Raw genomic sequence first — 15,918 nt, 5'->3', positions numbered from 1 at the left:
CGAGTTAACGACTGTACCACGAGACCGGCCGCAAAATGCATCGCTAAATGCAAATTATGGCATCTGACTGTACTTGTAATTAGAACTTGCCAGAGGTGTGATGTTTTAGATTACTATCCCTTACTTGTCAAAATTTTTGTATTCGACCTTCCAATAAGAGCTTGTTTTTATTGCGGTTGTTGAAAATAACGCATCTTTTCAGACATAAATATTAATTTACTTCTACGAATTATTACAGTTTTGTAAGCTTTCGATTGAACAGTTTGGATTGAAAAAAATATGGTTAAAAGTAACTATTAGGAAATCTGTAAGGAAATGATACCATACCCACTTTCTCATCATGATTTTTGTCAGAGCTATCAGATTTATCATTCATATTGTAGTGTGTATACATATGTTTTCAATTGAATAATGAAAAGATGTTGATAATGACTCATTAAAAAGTAGTTGTTATTACTTAGTTAGTAGTAGTTATCATATTATTGAATTAGGTCAGTAGCAGTACAAGTCTTCCGTAATTGTCTCGATAATCTTCAAATTAGTCCTAGTGACGAATGTGAGTGATGTAACTTTAAACATCCCATATCGTCTTCGCTATTACCACCGCAGACAGATACCTTAAGGTTGTTTTCCCCAGGATTGGAATGATTCGTATCTGTTTTAATTCAACTTTGTTCTTAAGTTACTTAAAAAAATGATGTTTTTAAACTTTTACGGAAACTTATTTGGAAATTTAAAAAAAAGTTTTGTTATAGTTCAGTACTTGTTTGAGCATTGTATTTATTGTAAAAGATTTTCAATTCCTTCCTTAACTATGTACCATTCCAATAATTATAGTAATTCGAATAATTGTTGTTGAATAAAATCTCGATGCAACTTATTTTGAACCTAATTCTGTACTTAGAACATAAAGATTATGTTTCAATCAATACAGCCTAGTAAATAAAGTGAACATTACCAAACAGTAAATTAAATAATACAACAGTTATATACTCACTGCCATTTCATATAACTGATCAACCGAACAATCCTGTAAAACCTGTAAACATACCTGTAAAAAGAAAAAAAAAACAAATATTTTTTTTTAATCTCACAATTGCTGCCTATTATAATTTTTCACCTTTCCTGTATCGATAAAAAAATTTAAAAAAATGCTTTCAAAAATTTACGACAATCATCAATCACAAAGTTATACGAACTTCAATGGTACGAATGCTCTAACCAACCCATAAGTTGGAGTTCAGCCGAGAATGGGTCTACCTAAAAACCTAAAGCTTTCTTAAGTTTTCAATCCCGAGATCGCCATCTCATCGTGTGCAGTAGGGGCAATACGGGTCCAGCGAAATATGTGTCTTACGTTTCATGAAATGATCGCGTAAACGACAAAAAACAAGAAGCGGGAAAGAGCGAATTTGCAATGTCAACCAAGGATGCCACAGCGGTTAGCGCCGTGAATCTTTTCGGCAAACATCTTGAGCGGAAATTTACCTTTCCATTTTTGGGGACAACCTTTTTCCACACCTTACCGGTCTTACCTCTCTCGCATTGGAAAAATAAATCGTTGGAACATTAAATCGTCGACCATGACGATGATGACGATGGTAAATGGTAGCGTGAATGGGACCTGCTGCTACGTATCGAGATTTTCCTCTAGATTTTGTTGCTTTGTTGTTCCCTTTTCCGGTATGGTTTGCGTAGGTACTGCTGCTTTAATTCCCTACCCCTCGATGGTTGACGGTGATAACTTGCGCAAATATTGCTCACAAACCACCACTCGGAAGATGGCCAATCGACCACGAAAACCGCCTGTCAGACAAAGTTTACGCACTAACCGGTGGTTCCGCAAACAACAAACACCTAAACACGATATCCTGATACCGGAAACCTTTGGACAAACTGAACAAAAACTGTTTTCCGCTTCCGGGCGAGAGGAAGGAGATATTGTCTTTGTTGGTGTGGGACCCTATTTGCTACGCCGCCGGGTAGAGACTTAGTATGCAGTAAACTCATAAGAATCATGAAACTGATCTGTAGCCAGCAAGAAGAAATTTATTTCAAACTCACTGTATATACTTAATTAAGAACTTGCTTTTCGGCTACAGTAGCCAGTCTGCCTGCCTCAGAGTGAGAATTTAATTTCTCTGCCTTTGGTGCTGCAATGTTTTATCACCATTTAATCCTCACCGGTCAATATCGCTATTTCATTACCTTTGGACTACATTGCACTTTAAAAGATCGCTTCTACTCCAAAAATATACCTTTCACTGCAGGGCCGTATGATTTCGATGTAGGTACTATTTTAGTCCCAAAGTTTACGTAAAATAGCATGATAAGGTTTTAGACAAGCAAATTAAAAAAAACTTATCAAATTCTTCCTACAATGTTCCTACGAATTCCAAATATGATTGGAATATAATATGGTTAGATATACTACTTCCAAGGGTTTACAGGTCTTACAGTCTACAAACAACTACTTCAAGTAGTTAAGCAACACGGCTTTTTTTGTATTGTTCCTCTTTAAAAACAACTACTTAAAGTTTTTAATTATGTTCCTTTTCGCCAAAGCGTTTATCATGAGCCCAAAAATTATAGCCTACTTTGTATCGTTACTTCAACTATACACATCATACGCTAACAAAAGTTTAATGTTTCCGTGCTTCTCGCATCTGTCCGGTCGCAATTCACGAAGTAGCTTATCTCTTTCCAGAATCTTTTCATATTTTCACCTACACGTTACAAAACTGATTCCATACCGTCAGCAACAGCATCATCATCGTCCATATCATTGCCATCAACATCAGCATCATCTATACAAAGCACGCGACGAACGAAACAAGCTGTGATGTGCAGCTCAAAAATCGCAGTGGTAGTAATGTTAGCTGTCACTCCAGCCCGCTGTCTACTTACGAGTCCAGAGCTTCCGTCTCTTATCGATTTCCTCAAGGAATTGCTTGGATAATAAAAGGCGAACGGAGCCAAGTTCACTTTACGACAATTTTATTGCCACAGCTCGTCGATGGAGAAGTCGACAATAGCTACGGAGTTACTCTCCCTGTTCTGGTTTTGCCTATCCTGGGAGCGAAGTACGGTTTACCAAGTTACGATGTACTTTGCTGTAAAGTATGCCACTCCGGGCAATGCTGTGCTTCCTATGTTATCATCATTTTCGGCAGTTGAATTTCAAACTAAACTCATCCAATGAAGCACGAGTTGGTTGTAATGAGCCAAAGGGGTGGGACTGCATATATTGCGTACCCGTATTCCAGTAGCCATCAAAACCTGTATTGAAATAGCAATATGTGGTATGAAAGCCAAGCTGATAATCGAAACATAGTTAAAACATTCATTCAGTGTTCCATTTACTATACACAGGCCATGAAATACTATAAAACTTTGCTCAAAAAATATAAAAAAATACTACAATACATATTTTAAGCCTGTTCTCCAGATGTACCCAGACAAAGTTATTTTCAATTTATTATCTCTTCCACTCTGTAAACAATAAAAGAATCACCTTGCTGTATGCGTATCGTCTTCCTTCATGCGGGGGACAAATGAGGGACATAAAATCTGCGCAGTGAATTTACGGTTTTTATTACCAAGGCGGTAGATAAACTAGCTATTATACACAGTTGAATAAAATTTATCCTTCTTTCAAAAAGTGCCTTAGAATAAATCGTAAGATTTTTTTCATGCGTAGGTTCAAACGTAAAACCAACCCATAATTAAAATTGGAACAGAAATCAGAAAAAAGCAGAAAATATAATGTCATTATTATCATTACTACCATCATCATCATTTAACAATTGTGTATCATTTTTCATATATAAATACAATTAAAGTGAGTTAATTTTGTATCTATCTTTTTCAATTTTTTTATCTTTTACAATTTTTCTATGAACTTCACTGCCTAAAAAGTCATACGTTTTAAGTTCTGTATAGTCATTTGTTAATACTACTCTAGCTACTCTGCTAATACTACTACTCTGTTGATACTAACTAGCTCTTCGTTTTTTTATAGTCGGATATTTTTAATTATCCACGGTAAGATGATCCCAAAAACCATTCAAAATATGAAATAATTAAATAAATGCTCATTGAACGAGTACATCTTCGTAATCTTGCCTTCATGTACGGCATTGTACGTCATTATCAACATTTTTTATTGTTTTTTTTTTTATTTTGTTATCTTTTCCGTACAGTTCAGTAAGTCAGACTATTGAAGTATTAAATCTTATCACGTTGTTTCTGCTTGGTTTGCTTCTAGATTATTTATCATTTTTCATTGCACCACTACAGTCTGAACTCATTGGATTTGGATCTGGAAATTCGATTCTCTGCCAATTATTAAATATGAGCTTTTAAGTTGGCACGTTTTTCCATACAAAAAAAAATCTGAAATTTTTCTCGGCAAGCCATGAGATTTTTGTGATATTTCACCTGTCAAATAGTCCATTTCGCTGTATATTTCACCTCATGTAGCCGCGCGGTAAGGGTTGCTAAGGACTTTGTATGAGTTATTAAGTAACTTTGGATTCCCTAGCTGTCAAATGAAAAAAAAATTCAAAGTACACTGGACGGACCGACCTGGACGGAAATTTTCAAAAACCGGGTTTCCCATACAAACGCATCCTTTTTAATTTATCATTTATCAGACTTTCAACCAGCTATCGAGCGTTCAACTAAAACCAAAGTGGGTGTATATATCAGGTAGGCTTATAGTGTTCTTCCTTACTAATACGGTATCTCGCAGAAATGGTATGTGGTTTTACTCAGACGTAGCACGAAGAAAGAAGCCAAAAAACTTACGTGACGACCAGTTCTTGGATTAAAACGATGATCTAAGATAATTGGATTCCAACAAAACATTTCCTTCGCAAAATCTGATATACAGGCAACAATTATTGAATCTGTTCAGCCAGTAAGCAAGGAACAGTGTACCAACCGAACCAAATACGGTATCATACTTAAAGTGAGGAGTTTATCAGAGTGCCTGTGCATACATCCGTTTGTTTCATTCAGCAGAAGACCTCCGATTGTTCTCAAATATCATGTAAAATTGTGAAAATTTTGGATTGACCTAGAAAAAAGAATATAGAACAATCATCAAAGCACTCAGTTTGTAATGGAACTGTCAATCCAGGTTTTCTTCCTATTTTCTTTTTCAGACATCAAATTGCACTGATATATCAACCCACTTTGACTAAAACGCGTTCAATTATTGAATTCTGACTGTACTTTGATTTCTTTAAACAAGCATATTTTAATAACCCAACGGAAGTTTTTAACATTGATTAGATAGCTCCTCAGCCAAATCACTAGTTGAAATTGGAAATTAAAAAAAAAACAACAAATCATGTTCCGAACGCCTTGACACCGGGCAAAGAGTATAGATCATGTAATAGTCTTATTTGTTACAGTAACTAATAAATATATATATTAAAAATACAATTTATACAGTAATACTAATTACTATACTTCAATAATCATTGTAATGTTTTAGTAAATCACATTAAAAAAAACCATGCCAGTTACCATTCATTGAAACTCTTCGCACAATTTCTTAGAAAAATCAATATGCAATAATGCTAAAATTGTGGGATAATTAGAAAACACACACGCCCACCATCAAAAGGAGGAATGCAAATTAATGAAAATTACTTTTACCAGAATTCCTTCTCGGCTCACACTCCCTTTGTCTGTGTCGTACCAGGTCAAAAGCTTTCCGCATCATTCAGCAGTAAGAAAAACTATCCCCAGGATGGGAAACAAAACCACAACAATCACAGCATAATGAAGACGTCGGGTGCGTTTGCCGAACGCCGGAAGCCGGTCGCTCTTTACAACTGCTAGCGATCTTGTTCTGTGGGTCTTGTTAGAGTAACGACACATACATCTCAATTTCCAAGCCAATCCTAACATATGCTAAGAAATTATACAAAGGCCTTTCTGTTGCGAAAAGTTTCAAAAACAGTAGTGGTAGCGGCAACAACCCGGCTGTCACCCGGGCGGGGATGCGGCTGGTGTCTGTATCTTCAAAACCAACAACACACTGCTTACAAATGGAGAAAGCATGCATGCACGGAATAATGAAAAGCATCTTTCATCTGCAACGACACCATTCATGTGTGGGCATATCCTACCACCAACTCCCCCGACTATAAACAGCTTCATCACAACACAACGGCCTCAATGCAGCTATGGCAGCCTGTCATTATACTCTCTCTCTCTTTCTCTGTCTCTATGTGCTGTCTCATTTTTCTCCTCTCTTGAGAAATGGTCACTTGTTCCGAAGGTACGCCAACTAACGCGTATTGCTGCTGAAACGACAAAACATCTTTCGCTTTAGCTCAGGCAACATTTTAAAGCCGCACCACCGTTGTGTTGTATAGCTTTAGACTATGGAGGATGATGGTGCAATCTTCTTTACGGAAGCATATGATATGTATCGTACAAGGAGTACGATATGTGTTGTTCTTTCTACGTCATTGACATCTACAACTGATGGCTGAAATGAGCATGTGAACGTAAACACTGACACGAAAAACAATGCACTGCACATTATACCTCTTGTCGATAAGATTTTGTAGCATTGAAATAATAGAAACAGTCTTTTTCTTTCAAATTCAAATAAACTATTCATGAATCGAATGGCAATGAAAACGTCCTTATTAGCTTTAGTTGCTAAACATTTCAATCCGATAAACTCTTAAATGTAGTTTAAAATATTCAAAGATTGAATGTTGTCTTCGTACAGCATACAGCGGAAATACGAAGAGAACATTCAAATAAGTAAAAAAACACACAAATTATGAATGATAAAATGAATCAGCTTTTAAATGTAGTACTATTTTTTATTGTTTTCATTTACTATTGCATCGAGCCAATCACTCTCCCCTGAAGGGAGATTTGAACAAACCATTCAAGCAATTTCTAAAAACTACTGTAACTACTTTTGGTATCAATGTCATTGAAATCCGTCACAAATAACCTAAAACACTGCATCACCAACTCGCAAAGGAACAAGGCCGGTGAAATACTACTGGCTTTCCAGCACTAGCTTCAGATCTAGCCTCAATCCCATGCAGCTGAACGAAAACAATCTCCGCACATAAATCCCAATTGATACAGAACATGGTTATGCCGAGAATGGGAAGCTTTAAACAGTGACCTGCACCAAAAACATGCTTGCGCAAAGTGGATCGAATGAAATAGTGATGAACTGTCCAGAACAACCCAATGCTGAAATGCTGTCACCTAGGGGGAAAATCGTTTTCAATCAAAAGCCACTGCGAGGCAAGTCCACCGAGACAAGCCATCCATTCGGTTTCTGAAAATGAAGTGTGGTTTACAAGAAAACTTTTTTTTCTTGCTTAAAGAACAGGAATCTTTGCGTCTTTCTTGTCTCTACCGCTTGCTCACATCCCAGACGCAAATAGCAACACCACATGGCAGAAGGATGGGCCATTTTCTTACCAACATGTTCCACAACATCAACAACAATCACACGAGTTTGGCTGCCTTCACTTGAGTGTGTATGTGTATCTGGGATCCATTTTCCGCACGGTTCCGGAAATTAAGGGTACCATTTCCTATCCCAACACGGACGGCGCAAGTAAAACGGGATTCTCTCGTTCTCTGTCTGGATCAGACAGACAGCTTTGCGCCGTATGTACACAGCACAGTGGCTGTGAGAAGATGTTATAATTCTGGGAAACTGTCAAGAGCGAACAAACGTTGTAGCAATCAATGAAATGTCAAAGCATCTTCCTATCACCTAGATGGAGAAGCTAGTGAGCATGTGCCAGTGAGAATCGATTTCACAAGCCCAAGGCCCAAGGCCTATTCAGGCAATGATTGAACTAACTTTGACGTATATTAATTAGAAAACTGTCTTGCACAATCGTTTATTACGTGCGGTATATAGTATGCAGCAAAAGTATATGACAAACTTCAGTAATGCAATCCACCAGTCATTTTAAATTAATTTTAATATTAAATATATAATGGTTATTCTCTAATGGTAGTCACTCTAGCAAAATAATCTCAAACAAAAAACATGAGAAACGACGATCCGACCAAATTATACCGCGCAAAGAAAATATCGAATGAATGGAAAGTACGACAATCGTGCAATAAATCAGTCCATGGCGAAAGCCCATAAAAAGACCACCAATGAAAGATTTGCCATTAAGAGTGGAAATTCAAATCGGTGAGCCCTTTTACGAATACCGACAGATGAGTATCTTCGTTCAGAGCCACTTTTTGACTCTACGGTAACACACATGTAGACTGAAATATGAGTTCCATTGAGCGTGTACCATTCGGTGCACCTTTTATTTATGTCAAAGCGATTGTACATCACTCACGCTACGACCAGTACCCTCCAACCCAACCACAATTCCAAATCTGGCAATGATTCCTTACGGTCGATTTATTCAACATTTAAATTTCATTCAGCCAAATTTAGTGCCTTCCTGACGCTTCTTCTCATTTCTTCCTTCCCATTCCCGCTACATCCTGCCGCCTGAATGGGACAAACCAGGACACACGTTTAGTCCATAAATCTGCCACATATTTGCTGAACTGCCACGGCACGGGACTCAGATCCATCGAAACCGCTGCCAGCCAAAATTTGCGGCATAATTAATATCAGCTGCAAACGGCGCCAACAATCCGCCACCACTATATCACACGCAACCATTGAAGCGATTGTGGGAGAGGAGGAAAATTGATAACAGCACATACATTTAAACTCGCTTTTTAACGTAATCGATCTAATTCCGACGGGATTTCACTCAATCTCATTCAATAGGTACGTAAATACACTTTCTATCGACAATTGATGGAAGAAAGTTGCCCGTTTTGGGTACAGGATGTTCTGTCTTGGTTCGATACAACACGGCAATGGATTGGATCGGAAGGATATTGTAGCAGCGCAGGAAATGACATTTGATCGTCAGCTGAATAATTGCTAAATTTTGCATACGTTTTTGAAGCCTGCAACCGGGTAAAGGAACGAGTGAAGTAAAAGTCCCTCGTGAACTCTAGATGTTATCCATTACAATGGATATCGACGTTGATGCTGTTGTCGATGATGATGATGATGGCTCTTTTAAATGAACATTTCAACTTAGTTGTGGGGTTACCTATGTGCGTTAACTATACGAAAACTGTTCTCCACCCACAATACCATAAAATATGACATTCCAAAAGAAGAAACCACATTGGCCTTACCGAAAAATGAACGATTTGATGTTTGAATGAAAAAAACGCATGATCGATAGCTACTGTGATTATTTAGCACACGATGAAGAAGCGTGTCTTGCCGTGCTACATGTTTGAGAATCAGATCATTTACTGTTCTTCGTTCTACGTGAGAATCACATTTCAATAATTTTTTAGAGCGTTTTCATTGCGTAACGAGTTTCCACTTCCGAGTGTAAAATACTGGATTGTAAACTTTTCTTTAGAAGGACTTAAGGACGAGGAAACTTGAAACACAATTGCATGATCCACATGGACTAAATGCGACTCATTGATGCCATCAACTAACACTAACGACCGCATCGTATCAAGACGTAATCAATTACATGAAGTTATATCGCTCTCTTAAATCTAACAGCGGTATGAAAACAACTCATGTCACCCAACTGATTGAAGGAATGATCATCGTTTCACTCTCCAACCGACTTCTACATATCATTCAATGACTTCATATACATGGTGGCATCGGGGAAGTGATACACTTTGTTCTTGTAATACAATTAAAACTAAATTGATTTATCTTCGGAATCTATTTAAAGAACATCTATTAGTACTAAACTTTCATTTCACTTTTTTTGTTTCAAATATTTCACCATTGCATTTGATAACGGCCCGTAGACATCTTTTGAAATCGTTGCCTGTACCCAATAGTGAAGTGAGTTTCTTGGGTGTCAGTGGCTTATTGATTACCCATATCAGGATAGTCAGTCCTACGTATCCATTATAATTTATTATAAACCTGAACTGAACACTTACTATACTACACACAAGCGTTGCGCAATCTGATCATATTACAATCCATGAAACAAAAAACTGTATGGCAATATGAGACATAATAGTTATAAAATCTCTTAAGCATTCATTACAATCTATCCTACTCTGAAACATTATTGTCAAATCAATTTTGTTCGTCATTTTTTCATAGGTTCTCATGTTAAAGAAGATTAATCTTAAATTTAAAGTTAAACATAAATCATATTGATCTGTTTGATTGAACTGTATGATGCTATGAGCTCTTTTGGAGTCCCGACCAAACTGATAAGGCTAGTTAGAATTACTATGACCAACGTCACTTGCCAGGTGAGGGTGGATGGAAAACTCACAGAACCTTTTACTGCCACCAAGGGTCTGCGCCAGGGAGACGGGCTTGCCTGTCTCCTATTCAACCTGGCGCTAGAGAGAACCATCCACAACTCGAGGGCGGAGACTACGGGAACCATCTTCCATAAGTCATAAGGGAACCATAAGTCAACCCAGATCCTGGCATACGCTGATGATATAGACATCATTGGTCTGCGGCTCTCCTATGTATCAGAAACCTACCAAAGGATCGAACAGGCGGCAGGGAACCTCGGATTGGAGATTAACGAGGCAAAGACCAAACTGATGGTGGCATCAGTGGCTCTACCAAGAAATAATCCAAATCTACGTATGCGTGACGTACAGATAGGCGAAAGTCGTCCCAGAATTCACCTATCTTGGGTCAAAGGTCAGCAACGAAAATAGCATGGAAGCAGAGTTGCGCGCAAGGATGCTGGCTGCCAACCGGTCATTCTACAGTCTGAAATAACGGTTCACCTCAAAGAACCTGTCGCGTCGGATGAAGCTGGGACTATATAGTACTTATATAGTAACGGTACTCACATACTCCTCTGAGACATGGACACTGTCCAAATCTGACGAAACCTTCTTAGCCGCGTTCGAGGGGAAGATGCTCAGAAGGCTACTTGGCCCCGTATGTGTGGAAGGACAATGGAGGAGCCGCTATAATGACGAGCTATACGAGATGTACGGCGACCTCACTGTCGTGTAGCGTATCAAGTTCGCCAGACTCCGGTTGGCTGGCCATGTTGTACGCATGGAAATGGACGACCCTGCCCGTAAAGTCTTTTTAGGCCGTCCACAAGGACAGAGGAGGCGTGATAGGCTCAAACTGAGGTGGCAAGATGACGTGGAGGCGTCGGCCATAAAGGCCGGGATAACGGACTGGCAGACGAAGGTACGAGACCGTAACCGGTTTCGGACACTCCTGAGGCAGGCCAAGACTGCAAAGCGGTTGTAGCGCCGGATAAGTAAGTAAATAACTTGATTTCAATATGGTATGGTTTTATGAATAGATATGGTTTTCTCGCATACCAATTCAGTGGGAGACGCAAGTAAACGTTGAACCAGGTTTTAGTTATTTAGTTGTTTAGGAAATAACATTTTCTAGTACAAATTATTTCACACTGACAAGGCACGATACATTTAAAACCTTATGAAGCATAATATCATTACAAGCATTATCAAAATGAAACAGGGAAATAAACACAATACTGCAACGATTGGTACACGTGCAATCCCACCGCTGTTCCATCAGTCAATTCATTCGCAAAACAAAACAAATATACAGCAACGAAACCGATGAAAGGAAAAACATTTTCATTGTACCACCAAACTTTTCACCTCATTCTAGTTTACACTGCTAATGAAGCAGCTGACGGAGTATAAACAAGCCCCATAACCTGCTAGTGCGAATATACAAGTGCAGCTAGCTATTGGCAGCATATTTTTCCCTCGCTGTACGGAAGTTGTGGAAAATTATCGACACTACCTTTCCGTTTTTCCAAACTTTATTTACACACTGCATTGTTATTGCAGTGGCATGCCCACCTTTCATTACCTAGCGTTAGTGGCTCATGTTTTTTTCCTCTACTGAGCGCTTACGTAAAAGCCGTAAATCATAATTTTATTGTCAACGGTTTGAAAAATATTGTTGTTCAACCTTTCGCTATGTTTATACAATTAATTGAAACGTTCCCTAGCATGGCAAATTAAAATCATACGCTCGAATTTTCAACATCCCCTCTCCACCCATCAACAATTATTCATTGTCCACCGTTGGCGCAGAAACCGCAGATGAGTTAATTCGTTATTCATCGCAGCATAATAGCCAACTCTACATTTTAACCTTTTGCAGAATGAAAAAAAAACTCGTTCGAAAACAAAATGAATTTAAACTTACATTTATTGTCATTGAATAAGTGACACGGAAGCGGTCTCTGCACCATTTGTAGTAGGACATTAAAATTGCGCAATAGCTGGTATTTCCGATGATATTGTTTCACGTGTTTTACCTGTTTTACCCTCGCACCTTTTGTAATATATTTTGATTTTCAATGGTGATCTTCTCTTCTTCTTTGGCACAACAATCGTTGTCCTTCAAGGCATGCCTGTACCACTTGTGGGCTTGGCTTATAGTGACTTACTGATTACGCATAGCAGGATAGTCTGTCCTACTTATGGAGGCACGGTCCGTTTTAGGCTTGACCTCATGATGGGCATGTTGTTAAGTCTTACGAGTTGACGACTGTACCACCAGATCGGCCTAATGATCTAAGTACCTCTATCTACTAAGGTGTTCGACGATTTTTATTTACTGACAACCGAACGAAAGTACAAATGTTTTAAAAATAATTTATTCACATGACTCTCTTTGTATAATATGCTTAAAAATGACTAAAATAGATGTATGAATTTTAGTTTATTGCAAAACAATTTATAACAATAATTAGCGTGTACCTGAGTATTTAGGTGTATATGTATCACAAAATTAACTCTAGTTTTTTATTTCTTTTCTGATTACAGTCAAACCTTCAGCACGAACCGTTTAATACCACTGTTCTCCATAATCAACGAGTGCAGTTTGTCACCAGTACGCCCATAATATGTGACTAAAAACGAAAAGCTATGAAAATACTAAAAAATAAAAGAAATCATCTTACACGATCCTCGACACGACTCGTCCGATATTCTGCGAACCAAGGGTTCTGCTTTCGGGTGTGAAAATAATTAAATACCATCGTGTCGCGACTGTCGTTTAATTGTCTACACTTTGGCGAACGAAAAGAAGTGACATAACACTGGAAAGCGCGCCAATGATAAAAATCTTCACACACGGTTTCACTTGGTACAGATGCTGTCGTGCTAGTGGCAAACAAAAGAATATCACTCCGTCGAGAGCAGCATTGGCGTGGCAAAGGTGAACTGGGTGGCTAGGTGAACCATTAACTCTTCGAAAGGCGCGACTACACACCATCAGAACACACAGCCGTACAGACAGCAACATATACGATCCAATTTTAAAACTACATAGAATTCCAGCAACATCACACGGTGGCAGGAACCGGTGAAGTGTATGAAAGGAATATATCAATACGGCGGATTGTGATCCCTTCCCGAGTTTGGTTCTTCAGTCTATACCTCTGTCTATCTATCTCTCTCTCTCTAGCTCACAGTCACATACACTATCGACATTCCTCTCGGTTTTGCAGGCTTACCGAAAGAGCAATTTAGTAAAGCACGCCAAAATACGTGGTCAGTTTCAACGGCTAAGAACAGTTTTTCAGCACGAACCACAAACGCACACGTATACATCGTCTTTGCCTTTTCAAACATTCTGCAAAGTGACAGTGCTAGTTGAGTTGATGAGCTGAAGAACAGCCACATTTTTGACACACTGGTCAGCAGCAGCTCTAAGGCGTCTAACTAATGCAGTACCCACGAAGCTAATACGGGGGTGCAAACTACAATCAGTGCAAACTACATTTTGAATTCTGACAACGCCTGTCGCTGCTATTTTGTGCGCTCTACAGGGCAGCTTCACTTTTCTCTCGATCTCCTGACGCACATAAGTAAAGTATACAACACTACAAGCTACTACTACTACTTCTACTGCATTCAACACCATTCTTGGGAAGGGAAAGCTATCCTAACGAAAACTTCACATCGAGCCAAAGAGAACCAACCAATTGTCATTGCCATAAGTTAGTGTCTCAAAGTGGAAACGAGAGTTTGAACAAGAGACATAAAGAAAAAGGTAACTCAATGTTGATGTTGGTCGGCACAAATCATTGGCATCTGTATGAGATAGCGTGAACCAAGAAACGAACAGTTCGTTACGTGCATAGAAAAACGTATAATAGAAAAGTGTATATTCAGTTCAAGCAGCGTTATATCGAACTGTAGAGTGTAATACTGGTAACGGTTATGTACATTAAATGAAGTGCAAACGGAATATGAAAGAAGACAAAATAAGCCAATTAGCACTGAGTAACTGAGTAGTGTAGAAGACAAACCAACACAGTGCGTGAGACAAATAGTTAGGTGTGAAAATATACTAAGGTGTTATTATTGGCAGTTACGGAATATAACATCCGTGTTCTAAAATGTGTGTGTGAGTGTGTTTGTGTGTACGATAGAAAGTGAAAAGTCGTAAAGTGAAAGTTTTCATCAAGTCATAAAAATATAAAAACACACACAAAACACTTTGCCACAAATCAATCTCACCTTTAGCATATTATGCTAACGTGTTGGAATTGTAAACCGACGGGCTATGTTTGTGATGCTGTCAGTTCGCACAACAACTTCCGTTCGTGAACGGCACGCCGAAACGGTCCAGAAGGCAATCAACATCAATCAACTCATACGCAACATCAGCAACCGAAAGCACCGTAAACCTCGGACTACTGAAACCGAAAAGCATCAGCAAGAACAGACAGAGCAGCAACATTTAGGGCAGTTTCCTCAACACGGGACGATTACTGCCAGCAACAAGAGTCATAGCAGCAGCAGCAGCAGCATCACCAGCAACAGCAGTATAAACAAACAACAAAATAACCGACGCAACAGTAGGGACAGCGCTAAAAACGACTACAACAACGCTAAGTCCAACAACTGCCTTCTAATCGACGCTTCGGAACAACAGAATCAGATCTCCAGTAGACAGCGCCATCGATCGAAAAACGTCAACGCCGATCGGAACTGTAACAATATTCGGAATCGAGCAAAGGAAAAGATCGACAAGACCGTACCACCGCTTATTGGAACCGTTGTCTCAACAGCCGCAGTCATTATCGACCAGAACGCGAGAAGCATTCCGTCAACGATAACACCGATATCGCTCTGCACCATCTCCCAGCCGAACGAGTACCGTCTGCCAGCGGACATACGGAAACTGTCGGTCGAGTTCACAAAGCCACCAATTGAACCGGTGAATAAAATTAACACTGAGCTGGTCCTTACCGCGTCCGTTCGGCCCACGATCAGGACGCTGACGACTGCAGCCGTAACGACGACAACAAGGACGACGACAGCAACGATCACGACACCAACGAGAACCACGTGCTCGATTGCCCCGCCCGAACATCAACAGCAGCAACGCAACAACGCTACCAATCTCAACGTTAACCAACAGACCGACGCCAACGATAAGGACAAATCCAAGTTTCTGCTACCCGAGCTGAACAACTTTCGGAAACCGCCAACTGTTCAGGTAAAAATCTCTATATCACCCTATTGTTGGCGTATTTCTGAGGAGTGTAGTTAAACACATTGTACTAAATTTTGTGGTTATGTTAACTATATTTTGCGATAGTCTATTGCAATTGTACCGTGGTACTGTCGTCAACTCGTACGACTTAAGAACATGCCCGTCATGGGTTCTAGCCCCGTATGGACCCCTACGTAGGACTGATTATCCTGTTATGGGTAATTCATAATTCACTGACAACCAAACCCAATAATATGGTAGGCAAGTGTCGACCAACAATGGTTGTTGCACCAAAGAAGAAACAGAATATAACTATATTAAACGCAAACAGGCGCAAGTTT

General features: G+C 39.2%; 2 protein-coding genes across 8 annotated transcripts in view; one reads left to right on the top strand and one right to left on the bottom strand.

Annotated features, from left to right (window-relative positions):
* The window catches only part of LOC120948809 (uncharacterized), a 192,603-nt gene that overhangs the window by 144,785 nt on the left and 31,900 nt on the right, over positions 1 to 15,918 (bottom strand). The gene's annotated exons all lie outside the window — the stretch shown is intronic.
* Positions 1 to 15,918, top strand: part of LOC120948808 (uncharacterized) — a 138,060-nt gene that overhangs the window by 98,366 nt on the left and 23,776 nt on the right. For all 7 annotated transcript variants that reach the window (XR_005750980.2, XR_005750982.2, XR_005750983.2 and 4 more), the window contains one exon: positions 12,895 to 15,580. Coding sequence is in view for 2 of the 7 variants with exons in the window: in XM_040365534.2 (XP_040221468.2) it covers positions 14,642 to 15,580 (939 nt within the window). In the remaining 5 variants the exon portion in view is untranslated. The remainder of the gene's footprint in view (positions 1 to 12,894; positions 15,581 to 15,918) is intronic.

Source organism: Anopheles coluzzii, chromosome 2 (genome assembly GCF_943734685.1).
Source record: "Anopheles coluzzii chromosome 2, AcolN3, whole genome shotgun sequence".
NCBI classification, from domain to species: Eukaryota; Metazoa; Arthropoda; class Insecta; order Diptera; family Culicidae; genus Anopheles; species Anopheles coluzzii.
Note: the sequence above shows the minus strand (reverse complement) of the source record. Positions and strands in the feature narration are given on the sequence as shown.